Raw genomic sequence first — 16,678 nt, 5'->3', positions numbered from 1 at the left:
GACTGGTTTGGGGGTGGGGGGGCACTGGGGGGGCTGGTTTGGGGGTGGGGGGCACTGGGGGGACTGGTTTTTTGGGGGTGGGGGGCATGGGGGGGACCCTACTTTGGGGGTGGGGGGCACAGGGGGGACCCCAATTTGGGAATGGGGGGCACTGGGGGGGCTGGTTTGGGGGTGGGGGGTGGGGGGGGGCTGGTTGGGGGGCAGTGGGGGGACTGGTTTGGGGTGGGGGGGGGGCACTGGGAGGACTGGTTTGGGGGGGGAATGAGGCTGGATTTGGGGGTGGGGGGACCCCAGTTTGGGGAGGGGGTGGCACTGAGGGGACTCCAGTTTGGGGCTGGGTGGGACTGGTTTGGGGGTGGGGGGCACTGGGAGGACCCCAGTTAAGGGGGGGCACTGTTTGGGGGTCCCCACTTTGGGGGGGGGGCATTTTGGGGACCCAGAACAGCAGGGCTCCAGCTCCCCCCCCTCTACCTTTGACCCCCCCCGGTGTCCCCATCCCTTCCCCAATGTCCCCGTCCCCCCCCCGTGTCCCTGTCCCCCCCCCTTGATGTCCCCGTCCCCCCCCGTGCCCCCCCCCAGGTCGTGGACCTCCTGAACCAGGCGGCGCTGGTGGGCACCGACTCCAAATCACCATCCTCAAGCAGGTGGGGGGGTTGGGGGGGGGCACATCCTACCCCGGGGGGGGGCACCACGACCCCCCCCCCTCACCCTATGTCCCCCCCCCCTCACCTTGTGTCCCCCCCCCCCCCCCCAGGGCAGGAGCTGATCATCAACAAGGACCCGACGCTGCTGGATAATTTCCTCGATGTGAGTAAAAAGGGGGGGGACACGGGGTGGGGGGGGGGGGGACATGGGGTGGAGGGGGGGGACATGGGGTGGGAGGGGGGGCACGGGATGGAGGGGGGGGACGCGGGGTTGGGGGGGGACACAGAGTGGGGGGGGAACAAGGGGTGAAGGGGGGGGACTCAGGGTGAAGGGGGGGACACGGGGTCAGGGGGGGACACGGGGTGGGGGGGGATATAGGTGGGGGGGGACGCAGGGTCGGGGGGGGACACACGGGGTGAAGGGAGGGGACACGGGGGTGGGGGGGGTCATGGGGTTGGGGGGGGACACGGGGTGGAGGGGGGGGACACAGGGTTGGGGGGCGTCATGGTGGGGGGGGACATGGGGTTGGGGAGGGGACGTGGGGTGAAAGGGGGGGGACACGGGGTCGGGGGGAGGCATGGGGGGGGGACATGGGGTGGAGGGGGGGGACACGGGATGGGGGGGAAACGGGGTGGGGGGGGGACGCAGGGTTGGGGGGGGGACACGGGGTCAGGGGGGAGACGCGGGGTGGGGGGGGGACACCGGGACGGATCCTGCTGGGTGCTGAGCCCCCCCCTTTTTTTTTTGACCCCCGCCCTTTTTTTTGCCCCCCTTTTTTTTTTTGCTCCCCTTTTTTTTTTGCCCCCCCTTTTTTTCTCCCCCCCTATTTTTTTTTGCCCCCCTTTTTTTTCCCCCCCCCCTTTTTTTTTGCCCCCCCCTTTTTTTTTTTGCCCCCCCCCCTTTTTTTCCCCCCCCCCTTTTAGGAGATCATCGCCTTCCAAGCCGACAAATCCATCGAGGTGCGCAAGTTCGTGGTGGGCTTCATCGAGGAGGCGTGGTAAGAGAAAACGGGGAGGTTATTTTGGGTCAAAAAAAGCCGTTTTCGGCGCTTTTTTTTTTTTGGGCTGAAAAAACGGAAAAATGGGAAAAATCTCGCAGCAAGCGGGACATCGAGCTGCTGCTGAAGCTGATCGCCAACCTCAACATGCTGCTGAAGGACGAGAACGTCAACGTGGTGAAGAAAGCCATCCTCACCATGACGCAGCTCTACAAGGTGGCCCTGCAGGTGAGCGCCTCCGGGGGAGCACCCATGGGTGCCCAAGGTGGCAGGGGGCCACCCTTGGGTGCCAGGGGGGGGTCACCCTGAGGTTTTGCCGGTCGCTTGCAGTGGATGGTGAAGTCGAAAGCCATCAGCGAGCTGCAGGAGGCGTGCTGGGAGATGGTGGCGGCCATGGGGGCACCCATGGGTGCCCGATTTGGGGGATGGGGGCCACCCTTGGGTGCCCGGGGTGGGGGGGGTCACCCCGAGGTTGTGCCGGTCGCTTGCAGTGGATGGTGAAGTCGAAAGCCATCAGCGAGCTGCAGGAGGCGTGCTGGGAGATGGTGGCGGCCATGGCCAGCGACATCATCCTGCTGCTGGACTCGGACAACGACGGGGTGCGCACGCACGCCATCAAGTTCGTGGAGGGGCTGATTGTCACCCTGTCCCCCCGCGTGGCCGACTCCGACGTCCCCAAGCGCCACGAGAACGACATCAGCCTGGAGCGCATCCCCAAGGACCACCCCTACATTAAATACAGTGAGCCGCCGCGCCGCCCCAAAAGCCCCCGACCCCGTGTCCCTGCGTCTCCGTGCCCCCGTGTCCCTTTGTCCCCGTCCCCATGTCCTGATGTCACCGTATCCCTGCGTCCCCGTGTTCCTATATCCCTGCGTCCCCGTGTCCCCATGTCCCCATGTCCCCGTGTCCCCATATCCCCATGTCCCCATGTCCCCGTGTCCCCATGTCCCCATATCCCTGTGTCCCCATATCCCCGTGTCTTCATGTTCCTATATCCCTGCGTCCCCATGTCCCCATGTCCCCGTGTCCCCATATCCCCCTGTCCCCATATCCCCATGTCCCCATGTCCCCATATCCCCACATCCCCACGTTCCTATATTCCTGTCCTCACGTTCCCATATCCACGCGTCCCCATATCCTAAAGTCTCTATATTCCCATATCCCCATGTCCCTTTGTCCCCGTCCCCATGTCCTTTTGTCCCCATATCCCCGCATCCCTGTATCCCCACATCCCCATATGTGTCCCTGTGTCCCCATGCGTGTCCCCATGTCCCAAGTCCCTCCATCCCCATGTCCCCACATCCCTGTGCCCCCACGTGTGTCCCCATGTCCCTCCATCCCCATATCCGCGTGTCCCCATGTCCTTTTGTCCCCATATCCCCACATCCCCATATGTGTCCCTGTGTCCCCACGTGTGTCCCCATGTCCCAAGTCCCTCCATCCCCATGTCCCCCCGTGCCCCCACACGTGTCCCCAAGTCCCTACATCCCAGTGTCCCTGTGTCCCTACATGTCCCTGCATCCCCGTGCCCTCACATCCCTGTGTCCCCACGTGTGTCCCCATATCCCTGCATCCCTCCATCCCCATGTCCCCCCATGCCCCCACGCGTGTCCCCATGTCCCTCCATCCCCATATCCTTGTGTCCCCATGTCCTTTTGTCCCCATATCCCCGCATCCCTGTATCCCCGCATCCCCATATGTGTCCCTGTGTCCCCATGTGTGTCCCCATGTCCCAGGTCCCTCCATCCCTGTGTCCCCACGTGTGTCCCCATATCCCTGCATCCCTCCATCCCCGCATCCCCCCGTGACCCCACGTGTGTCCCCATGTCCCTCCATCCCCATATCCTTGTGTCCCCATGTCCTTTTGTCCCCATATCCCCACATCCCTGTATCCCCACATCCCCATATGTGTCCCTGTGTCCCCACATGTGTCCCCATGTCCCAAGTCCCTCCATCCCCATGTCCCCACATCCTTGTGCCCCCACGTGTGTCCCCACCTCCCCGTGCCCCCATATCCCTTCACCCCTGTGTCCCCACGTGTGTCCCCATGTCCCAAGTCCCTCCATCCCCGCGTCCCCCCGTGCCCCCACGCATGTCCCCAAGTCCCTCCATCCCCATGTCCCCACATCCCTGTGCCCCCACGCGTGTCCCCATATCCCTGCATCCCTCCATCCCCGCGTCCCCCCGTGCCCCCACGTGTGTCCCCATGTCCCAGGTCCCTCCATCCCTGTGTCCCCACGTGTGTCCCCATGTCCCAAGTCCCTCCATCCCCGCGTCCCCCCGTGCCCCCACGCGTGTCCCCAAGTCCCTCCATCCCCATATCCCTGTGTCCCCATGTCCTTTTGTCCCCATATCCCCACATCCCTCTATCCCCACATCCCCATATGTGTCCCTGTGTCCCCATGCATGTCCCCATGTCCAAGTCCCTACATCCCCATGTCCCCCTGTGCCCCCACGCGTGTCCCCATGTCCCTCCATCCCCATATCCCTGTGTCCCCATGTCCTTTTGTCCCCATATCCCTGCATCCCTCCATCCCCGCGTCCCCCCGTGCCCCCACGCGTGTCCCCATGTCCCAAGTCCCTCCAACCCGGTGTCCCCACGTGTCCCCCCCCCCTCTTTGTCCCCGCAGACGTGCTGTGGGAGGAGGGCAAGGCGGCGCTGGAGCAGCTGCTGAAGTTCATGGTGCACCCGGCCATCTCCAGCATCAACCTGACGGCCGCGCTGGGCTCCTTGGCCACCATCGCCCGCCAGCGCCCCATGTTCATGGCCGAGGTCATCCAGGCCTACGAGACCCTGCACGGTGAGCGCCCCTTTGGGGGGGGGTGGGAAGGGGGCTGGGGACGGCGGGGAGGGACCCCCGGGGTCCCCACTGCCACCTCCTGTTGGGGTTGGGGTCCCAGATACCCGATGTCCCCGCTGCCACCTCCTGTTGGGGTTGGGGTCCTGGACCCCTGGTGTCCCTACACCACCTCCTATTGGGGTTGGGGTCCTGGATCCCGGTGTCCCCACACCACCTCCTATTGGGGTTGGGGTCCTGGATCCCGGTGTCTCCACTGCCACCTCCTTTTGGGGTTGAGGTCCCAGATTCCTGGTGTCTCCACTGCCACCTCCTTTTGGGGCTGGGGTCCCAGATCTCTGCTGTCCCCATTACCAACTCTCACAGGGGTTGGGGATCAGGTGTCCTGAGTCCTCAGTGCCCCCACACCACCTCCTATTGGGGTTGGGGTCCTGGATCCCTGATGTCCCCACTGCCACCTCCCTTAGGGGCTGGTGTCTGGGTGTCCTGGATCCCAGTGTCCTCATCTGCCACCTCCTATTGGGTCTGGGGTCTGGGTGTACTGAGTCCCCAGTGTCCCCCCCCCACCTCCTTTTGGGGTTGGGGTTCCGGACCCCCAGTGTCCCCCCCCCACCTCCTATTGGGGTTGGGGTCCTGGATCCCCACTGTCCCCTCCCCACCTCCTATTGGGGTTGGGGTCCCATATCCCCGATGTCCCCACTGCCACCTCCTTTTGGGGTTGGGGTCCTGGATCCCTGCTGTCCCCGTTGCCACCTTCCCTAGGGTTTGGGGTCTGGGTGTCCTGGATCCTGGTGCCCCCACACCACCTCCTATTGGGGTTGGGGTCCCAGATCCCCGATGCCCCCCCCCCACCTCCTTTTGGGGTTGAGCTCCCAGATCCCCTCTTTCCTCCCCTCCACCTCATTTCGGTGCTGCTCTCTGTGTATCCCGTCCCCCCGTGCGTCCCCAACACCTCCCCACCGTTGTTGTGCCCCCCCCCCCTTTCTTCACAGCCAACCTGCCCCCCACCCTGGCCAAGTCTCAGGTGAGCAGCGTGCGCAAGAACCTGAAGCTTCACCTGCTGAGCGTGCTGCGCCACCCGGCCTCGGGGGACTTCCAGGCTCAGATCACCACCCTGCTGGTCGACCTGGGCACCCAGCAAGCCGAAATCGCCCGCAGCATGCCCAGCCCCCGCGACGCCCGCAAGCGCCCCCGCGACGAGCCCGACGCCACCCTCAAGAAGATGAAGATCGGTGAGGGGTGGTAGGGCAGGGGGGGGGACGGGGGGACAAGGCGGGGGGGACTCCTCGTGATTTTTGGGGTTGTAATGGGCCTCCTGGGGTCCTCACAGTGCCACCCGGGGTCCTCCTGGGGTCCCCCAGGGGCCTCCCAGTGCCTTTCTGGGGACACTGGGGGCAAGTGGAGTGGCTTTAGAGACCCCCAGGGTCCTCCCAGGGTCTTCCTGGGGTCCCCCAGGGTCCTCCCAGTGTCCCCCAAGACCTCCTGGGGTCCTCCTGGGGTCCCCCAGGGTCCTTCCAGTGCCTTTCTGGGGACACTGGGGGCAAGTGGAGTGGCTTTAGAGACCCCCCGGGGTCTTCCCAGTGCCTCCCAGGGTCCTCCCATTGCCTCCCAGGGTCCTCCCAGTGCCCCCCAGGGTCCTCCTGGAGTCCCCCAGGGTCCTCCCAGTGTCCCCCAAGACCTCCCAGTGCCTCCCGGGGTCCTCCTGGGGTCCCCCAGGGTCCTCCCAGTACCCTTCTGGGGACACTGGAGGCATGTGGAGTGGCTTTAGAAACCTCCCAGTGCCTCCCAGGGTCCTCCCAGTGGCTTCCTGGGAACACTGGGGGTAGGTGGAGTGGCTTTAGAGACCCCCAGCGTCCTCCCAGTGCCTCCCGGGGTCCTCCTGGAGTCCCCCAGAGTCCTCCCAGTACCCTTCTGGGAACACTGGGAGTAGGTGGAGTGGCTTTAGAGACCCTCCAAGACCTCCCAGTGCCTCCCAGGGTCCTCCCAGTAACCCTCAGGGTCCTTCCAGTGCCTATCTGGGGACACTGGGGGTAGGTGGAGTGGCTTTAGAGACCCCCAGCGTCCTCCCAGTGCCTCCCGGGGTCCTCCTGGAGTCCCCCAGAGTCCTCCCAGTACCCTTCTGGGAACACTGGGAGTAGGTGGAGTGGCTTTAGAGACCCTCCAAGACCTCCCAGTGCCTCCCAGGGTCCTCCCAGTAACCCTCAGGGTCCTTCCAGTGCCTATCTGGGGACACTGGGGGCAGGTGGAGTGGCTTTAGAGACCCCCAGGGTCCTCCCAGGGTCTTCCTGGGGTCCCCCAGGGTCCTCCCAGTGTCCCCCAAGACCTCCCAGTGCCTCTCAGGGTCCTCCCAGTGCCCTCCAGGGACCTCCTGGGGTTACTGGGGATAGGCAGGGTGGCCTTAGTGCCCCCCAGGGTCCTCCCAGTACCTTTCTGGGGACACTGGGGGCAAGTGGAGTGGCTTTAGAGACCCCCAGGGTCTTCCCAGGGTCCTCCCAGTACCTTCCTGGGAACACCGGGGGCAGGTGGAGTGGCTTTAGAGATCCCCAGGGTCCTCCCAGTGCCCCCCAGGGTCCTCCTGGAGTCCCCCAGGGTCCTCCCAGTACCCTTCTGGGGACACTGGAGGCAGGTGGAGTGGCTTTAGAGACCTCCCAAAACCTCCCAGTGCCTCCCAGGGTCCTCCCAGTACCCTTCTGGGGACACTGGAGGCAGGTGGAGTGGCTTTAGAGACCTCCCAAGACCTCCCAGTGCCTCCCAGGGTCCTCCCAGTACCCTTCTGGGGACACTGGAGGCAGGTGGAGTGGCTTTAGAGACCTCCCAAGACCTCCCAGTGCCTCCCAGGGTCCTCCCAGTACCCTTCTGGGGACACTGGAGGCAGGTGGAGTGGCTTTAGAGACCTCCCAAGACCTCCCAGTGCCCCCCGGGGTCCTCCCAGTAACCTCCCAGTGCCCTCCAAGGACCTCCTGGGGGTACCGGGGATAGGCAGGGTGGCCTTAGTGCCCCCCAGGGTCCTCCCAGTGCCTCCCAGTATCCTCCCAGTACCTTCCTGGGGACACTGGGGACAGGCACAATGGCCTTACAGCTGTCCCGTTGTCATCCTGGGGACACTGTGGGCAGCTGGGGTGACCTTAGAGCCCCCCAGGGTCCCCGCAGTGCCCCCCAGTACCCTCCCAGTTCCCTCCCAGTTCCCTCCTGAGGCCAACTGGTGCCACGACGCCCCCCTGCGTCCCCTCGGGACCACCTCGGGGGGCTTCCCTGACCCCTCCTCCACCCCCCGCAGAGCCCCCGCTGGGGGAGGACGACGAGGACAAGGACCTGGAGGCGGTGGCGGTGGCAGCCCCCAAGGGGGGGTCCCAGGCCAGCGCCCCCTCCGACACCGACATCACCGCCGAGTTCCTGCAACCCCTGCTCACCCCGGAGAACGTTGCCAACCTGGTCAGCGGGGGGACACCCGCATTTGGGGGGGGGACACCCGCATTCGGGGGGGGTCACACGCATTTGGGGGGGGGTCCTGAGCCTCGTGGGACCCCCCCCAGGTGCTGATCAGCATGGTGTACCTGCCCGAGGCCATGCCAGCCTCTTTCCAAGCCACCTACACGCCGGTGGAGTCGGCGGGCACCGAGGCGCAAATCAAGCACCTCGCGCGCCTGATGGCCACGCAGATGACGGCAGCGGGGCTGGGCCCTGGTAAAATCATGATTTATTTTTTTTTTGGGGGGGGGTCTGAATTAAATTTGGGGTCCTGCCGCTCATCTTTGTCCTCCCCGTGGCAGGCGTGGAGCAGACGAAGCACCTGAAGGAGGAACCCAAGGAGGAGAAGGCGGCCAAGCCGGAGAGCGTGGTGATCAAGCGGCGCCTCTCGGCGCTGGCGCAGGGTCAGGCCATCGCCGTGCTGGGGGCGCAGGGCTCGGCCGGGGGGGGCGCCGAGGAGGAAGCCCCCCAGACCAAACGGAGGCCGGAGCCCATCATGCCGGCCACGCAGCCGCGGTGAGACCCCCCCCCCCTCCCGAGATGAGGGTTTTGGGGTGAAACGGGACGCGTTTGGGTGCTGAGGTTCTCAGGGAAAGCCCGGTGCTGCCCCTTTTGGTTTTGGGGTGAAATGGGACGCGTTTGGGTGCCGAGGTCCCTTTTTTGGGTGAAATGCCACCTATTTGGGTGCCGAGGTCCCGTTTTTGGGGCAAAATGACACTCATTTGGGTGCTGAGGTCCCATTTTTTAGGCAAAATGCTGCCTGTTTGGGTGTTGAGGTCCCTTTTTTGGGTGAAATGACACCAGTTTGGGTGCCAAGGTCCCTTTTTTGGGGCAAAATGACACTCATTTGGGTGCCGAGGTCCCATTTTTGTGCTGAAACACCGCTCATTTGGGTGCCGAGGTCCCATTTTTGAGCTGAAACACCGCCCGTTTGGGTGCCGAGGTCCCATTTTTGGGTGAAACACTGCCCGTTTGGGTGCTGAGGTCCCTTTTTTGGGGCAAAACGACACCCATTTGGGTGCCGAGGTCCCTTTTTTGGGCTGAAACGCCACCCATTTGGGTGCCAAGGTCCCTTTTTTGGGGCAAAATGACACTCATTTGGGTGCTGAGGTCCCATTTTTGGGCTGAAACACCACCCGTTTGGGTGCCGAGGTCCCATTTTTGGGCTGAAACACCACCTGTTTGGGTGCCGAGGTCCCATTTTTGGGGCAAAACACCACCCATTCGGGTTCCGAGGTCCCTTTTTTGGGCAAAACACCACCCATTTGGGTGCTGAGGTCCCTTTTTTGGGGGAAATACCACCCATTCGGGTGCCGAGGTCCCTTTTTTGGGCCGAAACCCCTCCCGTTTGGGTGCTGAGCCCCTCCTATCCCGCAGGCTGGCGGGCGCGGGGGGCCGCAAGAAGGTGTTCCGCCTGAGCGACGTGGTGAAGCCGCTGAGCGACGTGCAGGTGGAGAAGCTGAAGCTGGGCGCCGTCACCCGCATCCTGCGCGCCGAGCGCGCCGTCGCCTGCAGCGGAGCCGCCCAGGTCCGGCACCCTCCCTCCTGATGTTCCAAAAAAAAACAAAAACAAAAAAAAAAAAACCCAAACCCAACGTTTTTCTCCATCCTAGGCTCGCGTGAAGATCCTGGCGGCGCTGGTGACGCACTTCGAGGTGCCGCTGCAGAGCGAGCTGCTGGCTTTCGTGCTGGAGGACGTCCGCGGGCGCCTGGATTTGGCTTTCGCGTGGCTCTTCCAGGAGTACAACGCCTACCTGAGCCGTGGCCCCCCCGGCCTGCAGCGCTACGACGACTGCCTCATCGGGCTCCTCTCCGGCCTCCAGGAGAAGCCAGACCAGAAGGATGGGTGGGGGACGGGGCGCGGGGCGCGGGGTGGGGATGGGGAGGTGAGGGTGGGGACGCTGGGATGGGGTGGGGGCAATGGGATGGGGATGGGGACACCAGGATGGGGATGGGGACACCAGGATGGGGACACCAGGACAAGGACAGGACTGTTGGGATGGGGACGCTGGGATGGGGATGGGGACACTGGGATGGGGATGGGGACACTGGGATGGGGATGTGGAGATGGGGATGGGGACACTGGGATGGGGATGGGGACACCGGGCTGGGGCCACCAGGACAAGGACAGGACTGTTGGGTTGGGGATGCTGGGATGGGGATGGGGAAACTGGGATGGGGATGGGGAAACCGGGATGGGGAAACTGGGATGGGGATGGGGACACCAGGACAAGGACAGGGCCACCGGGATGGGGATGGGAAAACCAGGATGGGGATGGGGACACTGGGATGGGAATGGGGCCCCCTTAGGGTCCCAAACCACCCCCTTAAGGTCCCAAATCGCCCCTTAAGGTCCTGAACTGCCCCCTTAGTGTCCCAAATCGCCCCCTTAGTGTCCCAAATCGCCCCCATAGGGTCCCAAATTGCCCACATAGGGTCCCAAATCTCCCCCTTAGTGTCCCAAACCACCCCCTTAAGGTCCCAAATCGCCCCTTAAGGTCCCAAACTGCCCCCTTAGTGTCCCAAATCGCCCCCAGAGGGTCCCAAACTATCCCCATACGGGTCCCAAACCGCCCCCATCGGGTCCCCACCCCCGGGTCCCGGCCCCCCCCCCACACCATCCCCGTCCCCGCAGGGTTTTCACCAAGGTGGTGCTGGAGGCGCCGCTGATCACCGAGAGCGCGCTGGAGGTGATCCGCAAATACTGCGAGGACGAGGTGGGCGCCAGGGGAGGGGGCTCAGGGAGGGGGCAGCGGGGCCGGGGCCGGGCGGTGACGTGTCCCCGTGTGTCCCCTCCCCGTGTGTCCCCCCCCCCCAGAGCCGGACCTACCTGGGGATGTCCACGCTGCGCGACCTCATCTTCAAGCGACCCTCGCGGCAGTTCCAGTACCTGCACGTGCTGCTGGACCTCAGCTCCCACGAGAAGGACAAGGTGGGGGCGGCGCGGGGACACCCCCGGGGACATCCCCGGGGTGGGGACACCCCCGGGGACATCCCCGCGGTGGGGACGTCCCCGTCATGGCCCCACCGTGGGGACGTCCCCCGTGATGGTGGCATCCCTGTGCTGGCGAGGTCCCCACACTGGTGGTGTCTCCGTGCCGGTGACATCCCCACACTGGTGATGTCCCCATGCTGGTGACATCCCCATGATGGTGATGTCCCTATACTGGTGACATCCCCACAACGGTGACGTCCCCATGCTGGTGACATCCCTGTGCTGGTGATGTCCCCATGATGATTATGTCCCCGTGCCAGTGGTGTCCCCACTCTGGTGACGTCCTCGTGCTGGTGATGTCCCAACCGTGCCAGTGACATCCCCATGCTAGTGACATCCCTACGGTGGCAATGTCCCCGTGCCGGTGCCATCCCTGTGCCGGTGACATCCCCACGATGGCGATTATCCCAATAATCCCAAATTATGCCCCTGTGCCGGTGATGTCCCCACTCTGGTGACATCCTCGTGCCAGTGACGTCCCCGTGCCGGTGCCATCCCTATGATGGCAATGTCCCCATGCTGGTGACATCCCCACGATGATGATATCCCCGTGCCAGTGCCATCCCCATGCCGGTGCCACCCCTACGATGGTGACATCCCCGTGCCAGTGCCGTCCCCGTGCCGGTGCCGTCCCCGTGCCGGTGCCACCCCTATGATGGCGATGTCCCCGTGCCGGTGACGTCCCCACCCTGGTGCCACCCCCTCCCCTCAGGTCCGGCAGCAGGCTCTGCTCTTCATCAAGCGCATGTACGAGAAGGACCAGCTGCGGGACTACGTGGAGAAATTCGCCCTCAACTACCTGCAGCTCCTGGTGCACCCCAACCCGCCCTCCGTCCTCTTCGGGGCCGACAAGGACACCGGTGAGCCCGCGGGGACCACGGGGGCCACCCAAAGGTGGGGGACATCAAGGTGACAAGGGTGTCCCGCAGAGGTGGCGGCGCCCTGGACGGAGGAGACCATCAAGCAGTGCCTCTACCTCTACCTGGCGCTGCTGCCCCACAACCACAAGCTGATCCACGAGCTCGCCTCCGTCTACACCGAGGCCATCGCCGACATCAAGCGCACCGTGCTGCGGGTCATCGAGCAGCCGGTGAGCTTTGGGGACACCCCGGGGGGACCCTTGGGGACGTTGGGGACCTTGTGGGGACGCTGGGGATGCCGCTCGTGCCGCAGATCCGCGGGATGGGGATGAACTCGCCCGAGCTGCTGCTGCTGGTGGAGAACTGCCCCAAGGGCGCCGAGACGCTGGTGACGCGCTGCCTGCACAGCCTGACGGATAAAGGTAGGGACGGGGACACGTGGGGACACCCCTTGGGGACACGTTGTCATTGGGTGGCCCCCTCCTCATTCCTTCCTCCTCCTCCTCCTCCTCGCAGTGCCGCCCTCGCCCGAGCTGGTGAAGCGCGTCCGGGACCTGTACCACAAGCGGCTGCCGGACGTGCGCTTCCTCATCCCCGTCCTCAACGGGCTGGAGAAGGTGGGGGCGTCCCCCCCGTGTCCCCTGTCCCCGTGTCCCCGTGTCCCCAACCCCGTTTTCCCGTCTTGTGTCCTCGTCCCCATCCCTGTGTCCCCATCCCTGTCCCAACCCCATTCCAAGTCTCCTGGCCCCATCCCTGTGGCCCCATCTCGTGTCCTGACCCCTATGCCCTGTCCCCATCCCCGTGTCCCCATCCCAGTGACCCCATTCCCACCCCATGTCCCCATCCCATGTCCCCAACCCTTCACCCCGTTCCCCATCTCCTGTCCCCATTCTGTGTCCCTATTCCCATCCTGTGTCCCCATTCCCTACACCCCATGTCCCCATCCCCATGTCCCCATCTCGTGTCCTGACCCCTACACCATGTCCCCATCTCCGTGTCCCCATCCCTGTGTCCCTGTCCCCATCCTGTGTCCCCATCCCATGTCCTGACCCCTACACCCCATCTCCTGTCCCCATCCCATGTCCTTGTCCCTATCCCCGTGTCCTGTCCCCATCCCCATGTCCCCAACCCCATTTTCCCATCCTATGTCCCCATCGTGTGTCCCCATCCCATGTCCCCAACCCTACACCCCGTTCCCCATCTCCATGTTCCTGTCCCCATTCTGTGTCCCCATTCCCTACACCCCGTGTCCCCATCTCGTGTCCTGACCCCTACACCCTGTCCCCATCTCCGTGTCCCCATCCCAGTGACCCCATTCCCACCCCGTGTCCCCACCCCGTGTCCCCACCCCTACACCCCATTCCCCATTTTTTGTCCCAATCCCGTGTCCTGTCCCCTCCCCTTGCCCCCCTCCCCATTTTCCCATCCTGTGTCCCCCTCCCCGTGTCCCCTCCCTGTCCCCTCCGCCCGGCGCTCGGGGTCAGCGCTGAGGGGGCCGTGGTTTTGGGGCAGAAAGAGGTGATCCAGGCGCTCCCCAAGCTCATCAAGCTCAACCCCATCGTGGTCAAGGAGGTCTTCAACCGCCTGCTGGGGACGCAGCACGGTAGGGACCCCCCCGGGGACAGTCCTGGAGGGGGGGGGACGTGGGATGGGAGACCCCCCCAGGGATGATTCTGGTGCCAGATTTGGGGACACCGAGCCACTGCAGTGCCAGATTTGGGGACATTGAGTCACCCTGGTGCCATTTTTGGGGTCACTGAGCCACCGCGGTGCCAGATTTGGGGACACTGAGCTATGGGGGGGGGGGGACGTGGGACATGAGACCCCCCCAGGGACAATTCTGGTGCCATTTTTGGGGTCACTGAGCCACCGCAGTGCCAGATTTGGGGACACTGAGCTTTGGGGGGGGGGGATGTGGGACATGAGACCCCCCCGGGGAGAATTCTGGTGCCAGATTTGGGGACACTGAGCTATGGGGGGGGACGTGGGACATGAGACCCCCCCAGGGATGATTCTGGTGCCAGATCTGGGGACACAGGGCCACCGCGGTGCCAGATTTGGGGACACTGAGCCACTATGGTGCCATTTTTGGGGTCACTGAGCCACCGTGGTGCCATTTTTGGGGTCACCGAGCCACCACAGCGAGGGACCGCGGTGCCGTGTCCCCCCCCCCCGGGTGACAAATCCCCCCCCCCGCAGGCGACGGCGCCTCGGCGGTGTCCCCGCTGAACCCCGGCGAGCTGCTGATCGCGCTGCACAACATCGACTCCTCCAAGTGCGACATGAAATCCATCATCAAGGGTGAGTAGCGGAGACTGGGGGGGGGGGGGGGGACACACACGCACCCCGGGGGGGGGGGGCACAACCCCAACCGAGGGTGTCCCCCCGTGTCCCCCCCCCCCGCAGCCACCAACCTGTGCTTCGCCGAGCGCAACGTCTACACGTCGGAGGTGCTGGCGGTGGTGATGCAGCAGCTGATGGAGCAGAGCCCCCTGCCCATGCTGCTGATGCGCACCGTCATCCAGGCGCTCACCATGTACCCGCGCCTCGGCGGCTTCGTCATGAACATCCTGTCCCGCCTCATCATGAAGCAGGTGGAGGGGGGGGGGGGGCGGCTGTCGCGATAGAGGGGCGGCTGTCGCGATAGAGGGGCGGCTGGCGCGATAGAAGGGGGTGGTCGTCGCGATAGGGGATGTGGCTGGCGCGATAGGGGGGGTGGTCGTCACGATAGGGTGCTGGCTGTCACGATAAGGGGGGCGGCTGTCACGATAGGGGGGCGGCTGTCACGATACAAGGGCCAGCTGTCATGATAGGGGGGTGGCTGGTGCGATAGAGGGGGTGGTCGTCACGATAGGGGGGTGGCTGGCGCGATAGGGGGGTGGCTGGCACGATAGGGGGGGTAGTCGTCACAATAGGGGGCTGGCTGGCACGATAGGGGGGCGGCTATTGTGATAGAGGGGGGTGGTCGTCACGATAGGGGGCTGGCTGTCATGATAAGGGGGCTAGCTGGCGTGATAGGGGGGTGGCTGTCACGATAGGGGGGTGGCTGTCGCGATAGGGGTGCGGCTGTCACGATACAAGGGCCAGCTGTCGCGATAGGGGGCCGGCCGTCACGATAGGGGGCTGGCTGTCATAAGGGGTCTGGCTGTCGCGATAGAGGGGCGGCTGGTGCAATACAAGGGCCAGCTGTCATGATGGGGGGGCGGCTGGTGCAATAGAGGGGGGTGGTCGTCGTGATAGGAGGCTGGCTGTCATGATAAGGGGGGTGGCTGGCGCGATAGGGGGGCGGCTGGCGCAATAGGGGGGCGGCTTCACGATACAAGGGCCAACTGGTGTGATAGGGGGACCGGCTGGCACGATGGGGGGGGGCGGCTGTCGCGATGGGGGGGGCGGCTGTTGCGACAGGGAGGCCAGCCAACACGACAGGGGAGCTGGCTGGTGCAATAGGAGGCCAGCTGTCGTGATAATGGGGTTGGCTGTCATGATAGGGGGGTGGCTGTTGTGATACGAGGCAGCTGTCACGACAGACATGTTGCCCCCCCCCACTGCCCTCCCTGCTCCCAGCCAGGTCTGGAAGCCCCTCGAGCTGGGGGGGTCCCCTTAAGCCCCCCCCCCATCCCCCTCCCCTATTTCTGGAGGCCCCCCCAGATTTTGGGGGGGGCTCCCTGACCCTCCCCGTGCCCCCCCCCCCAGCCTGGAAACACCCCAAGATGTTGGAGGGGGACCCCCATTCCCCCCCCACTCCCCCCCATTCCCCCCCTATTCCCCCCCATCCCTGCCACCCCCCCATGCTGTGGCTGGGACCCCCAACCCCAGACCCCCCCAATTTTTTCGGGGGTGCTCCCTGACCCCCCCGGTGCCCCCCCCAGGTATGAAAACACCCCAAGATGTGAGAGGGGGCCCCCCATTCCCCCCAATTTCTCTCCATCCCTGCAACCCCCCCAGCCTGTGGCTGGGACCCCCGACCCCAGACCCCCCCCAATTTTTTTGGGGTGCTCCCTGACCCCCCCTGCCCCCCCCCAGGTGTGAAAACACCCCAAGATGTGAGAGGGGGACCCCTTGAAGCCCCCATTCCCCCCCATTTCCCCCAATTTCTCTCCATCCCTGCAACCCCCCAGCCTGTGGCTGGGACCCCCAACCCCCAGACCCCCCCCAATTTTTTTGGGGGTGCTCCCTGACCCCCCCCCGTGCCCCCCCCAGCCTGGAAACACCCCAAGATGTTGGAGGAGATCCCTTTGAACCCCCCATTCCCCCCCAATTCTGCAACCCCCCAAGCCTGTGGCTGGGACCCCCAACCCCAGACCCCCCCCAATTTTTTTTTGGGGGTGCTCCCTGACCCCCCCGGTGCCCCCCCCAGGTATGAAAACACCCCAAGATGTGAGAGGGGGACCCCCATTCCCCCCTACTCCCCCCCATTCTGCCCCATTCCCCCCTATCCCTGCCACCCCCCCAGCCTGTGGCTGGGACCCCCGACCCCAGACCCCCCCCAATTTTTTTGGGGGGTGCTCCCTGACCCCCCCCCGTGCCCCCCCCCCCAGGTGTGGAAGCACCCCAAGGTGTGGGAGGGGTTCATCAAGTGCTGCCAGCGCACGAAGCCGCAGTCGTTCCCGGTGGTCCTGCAGCTGCCCCCCCCCCAACTCGCCGCCGTCTTCGAGAAGTGCCCGGAGCTGCGCGAGCCCCTCCTGGCCCACGTGCGGGGGCTCACCCCCCACCAGGTGACCCCCCCCCGGGAAAAAATGACACGGGGGGGGGTCCTGAGGGGTTAGGGGGGGTCCTGGGGGTTATGGGGGGGGTCCTGGGGGTTAGGGGGGGTGTGGGGGGTGTGGGGGGGGGAAAGGGGTGGGGGGGGAGGGGGTTGGGGGGGTCCTAGGGGGGGTGGGGGGGGAGGGGGTTGGGGGGGGTCCTAGGGGAGGTG

General features: G+C 65.1%; 1 protein-coding gene across 1 annotated transcript; it reads left to right on the top strand.

The window, feature by feature from the left end:
* Window positions 1–579: 579 nt before the first annotated feature.
* On the top strand, window positions 580–16,478 carry SYMPK (symplekin scaffold protein; the record flags this gene model as incomplete). The annotated part of the gene is given in 23 exon segments (XM_082785209.1): window positions 580–625; window positions 628–647; window positions 757–807; window positions 1,569–1,642; window positions 1,744–1,870; window positions 2,134–2,383; window positions 4,273–4,443; window positions 5,433–5,672; window positions 7,718–7,872; window positions 7,974–8,124; window positions 8,211–8,424; window positions 9,286–9,436; window positions 9,522–9,754; window positions 10,544–10,625; window positions 10,727–10,840; window positions 11,616–11,763; window positions 11,833–11,993; window positions 12,077–12,185; window positions 12,280–12,380; window positions 13,276–13,366; window positions 13,963–14,064; window positions 14,170–14,357; window positions 16,302–16,478. Coding segments are annotated over 23 exon segments (3,156 nt in total), but the record flags the coding sequence as incomplete, so codon positions are not given.
* Window positions 16,479–16,678: the final 200 nt, after the last annotated feature.

This window comes from Aythya marila (assembly GCF_965140915.1).
Source record: "Aythya marila genome assembly, contig: HAP1_HAP1_SCAFFOLD_57, whole genome shotgun sequence".
Taxonomy (NCBI): domain Eukaryota; kingdom Metazoa; phylum Chordata; class Aves; order Anseriformes; family Anatidae; genus Aythya; species Aythya marila.
The sequence above is the reverse complement of the archived record's forward strand: the minus strand, read 5'-3'. Positions and strand labels throughout refer to the sequence as shown.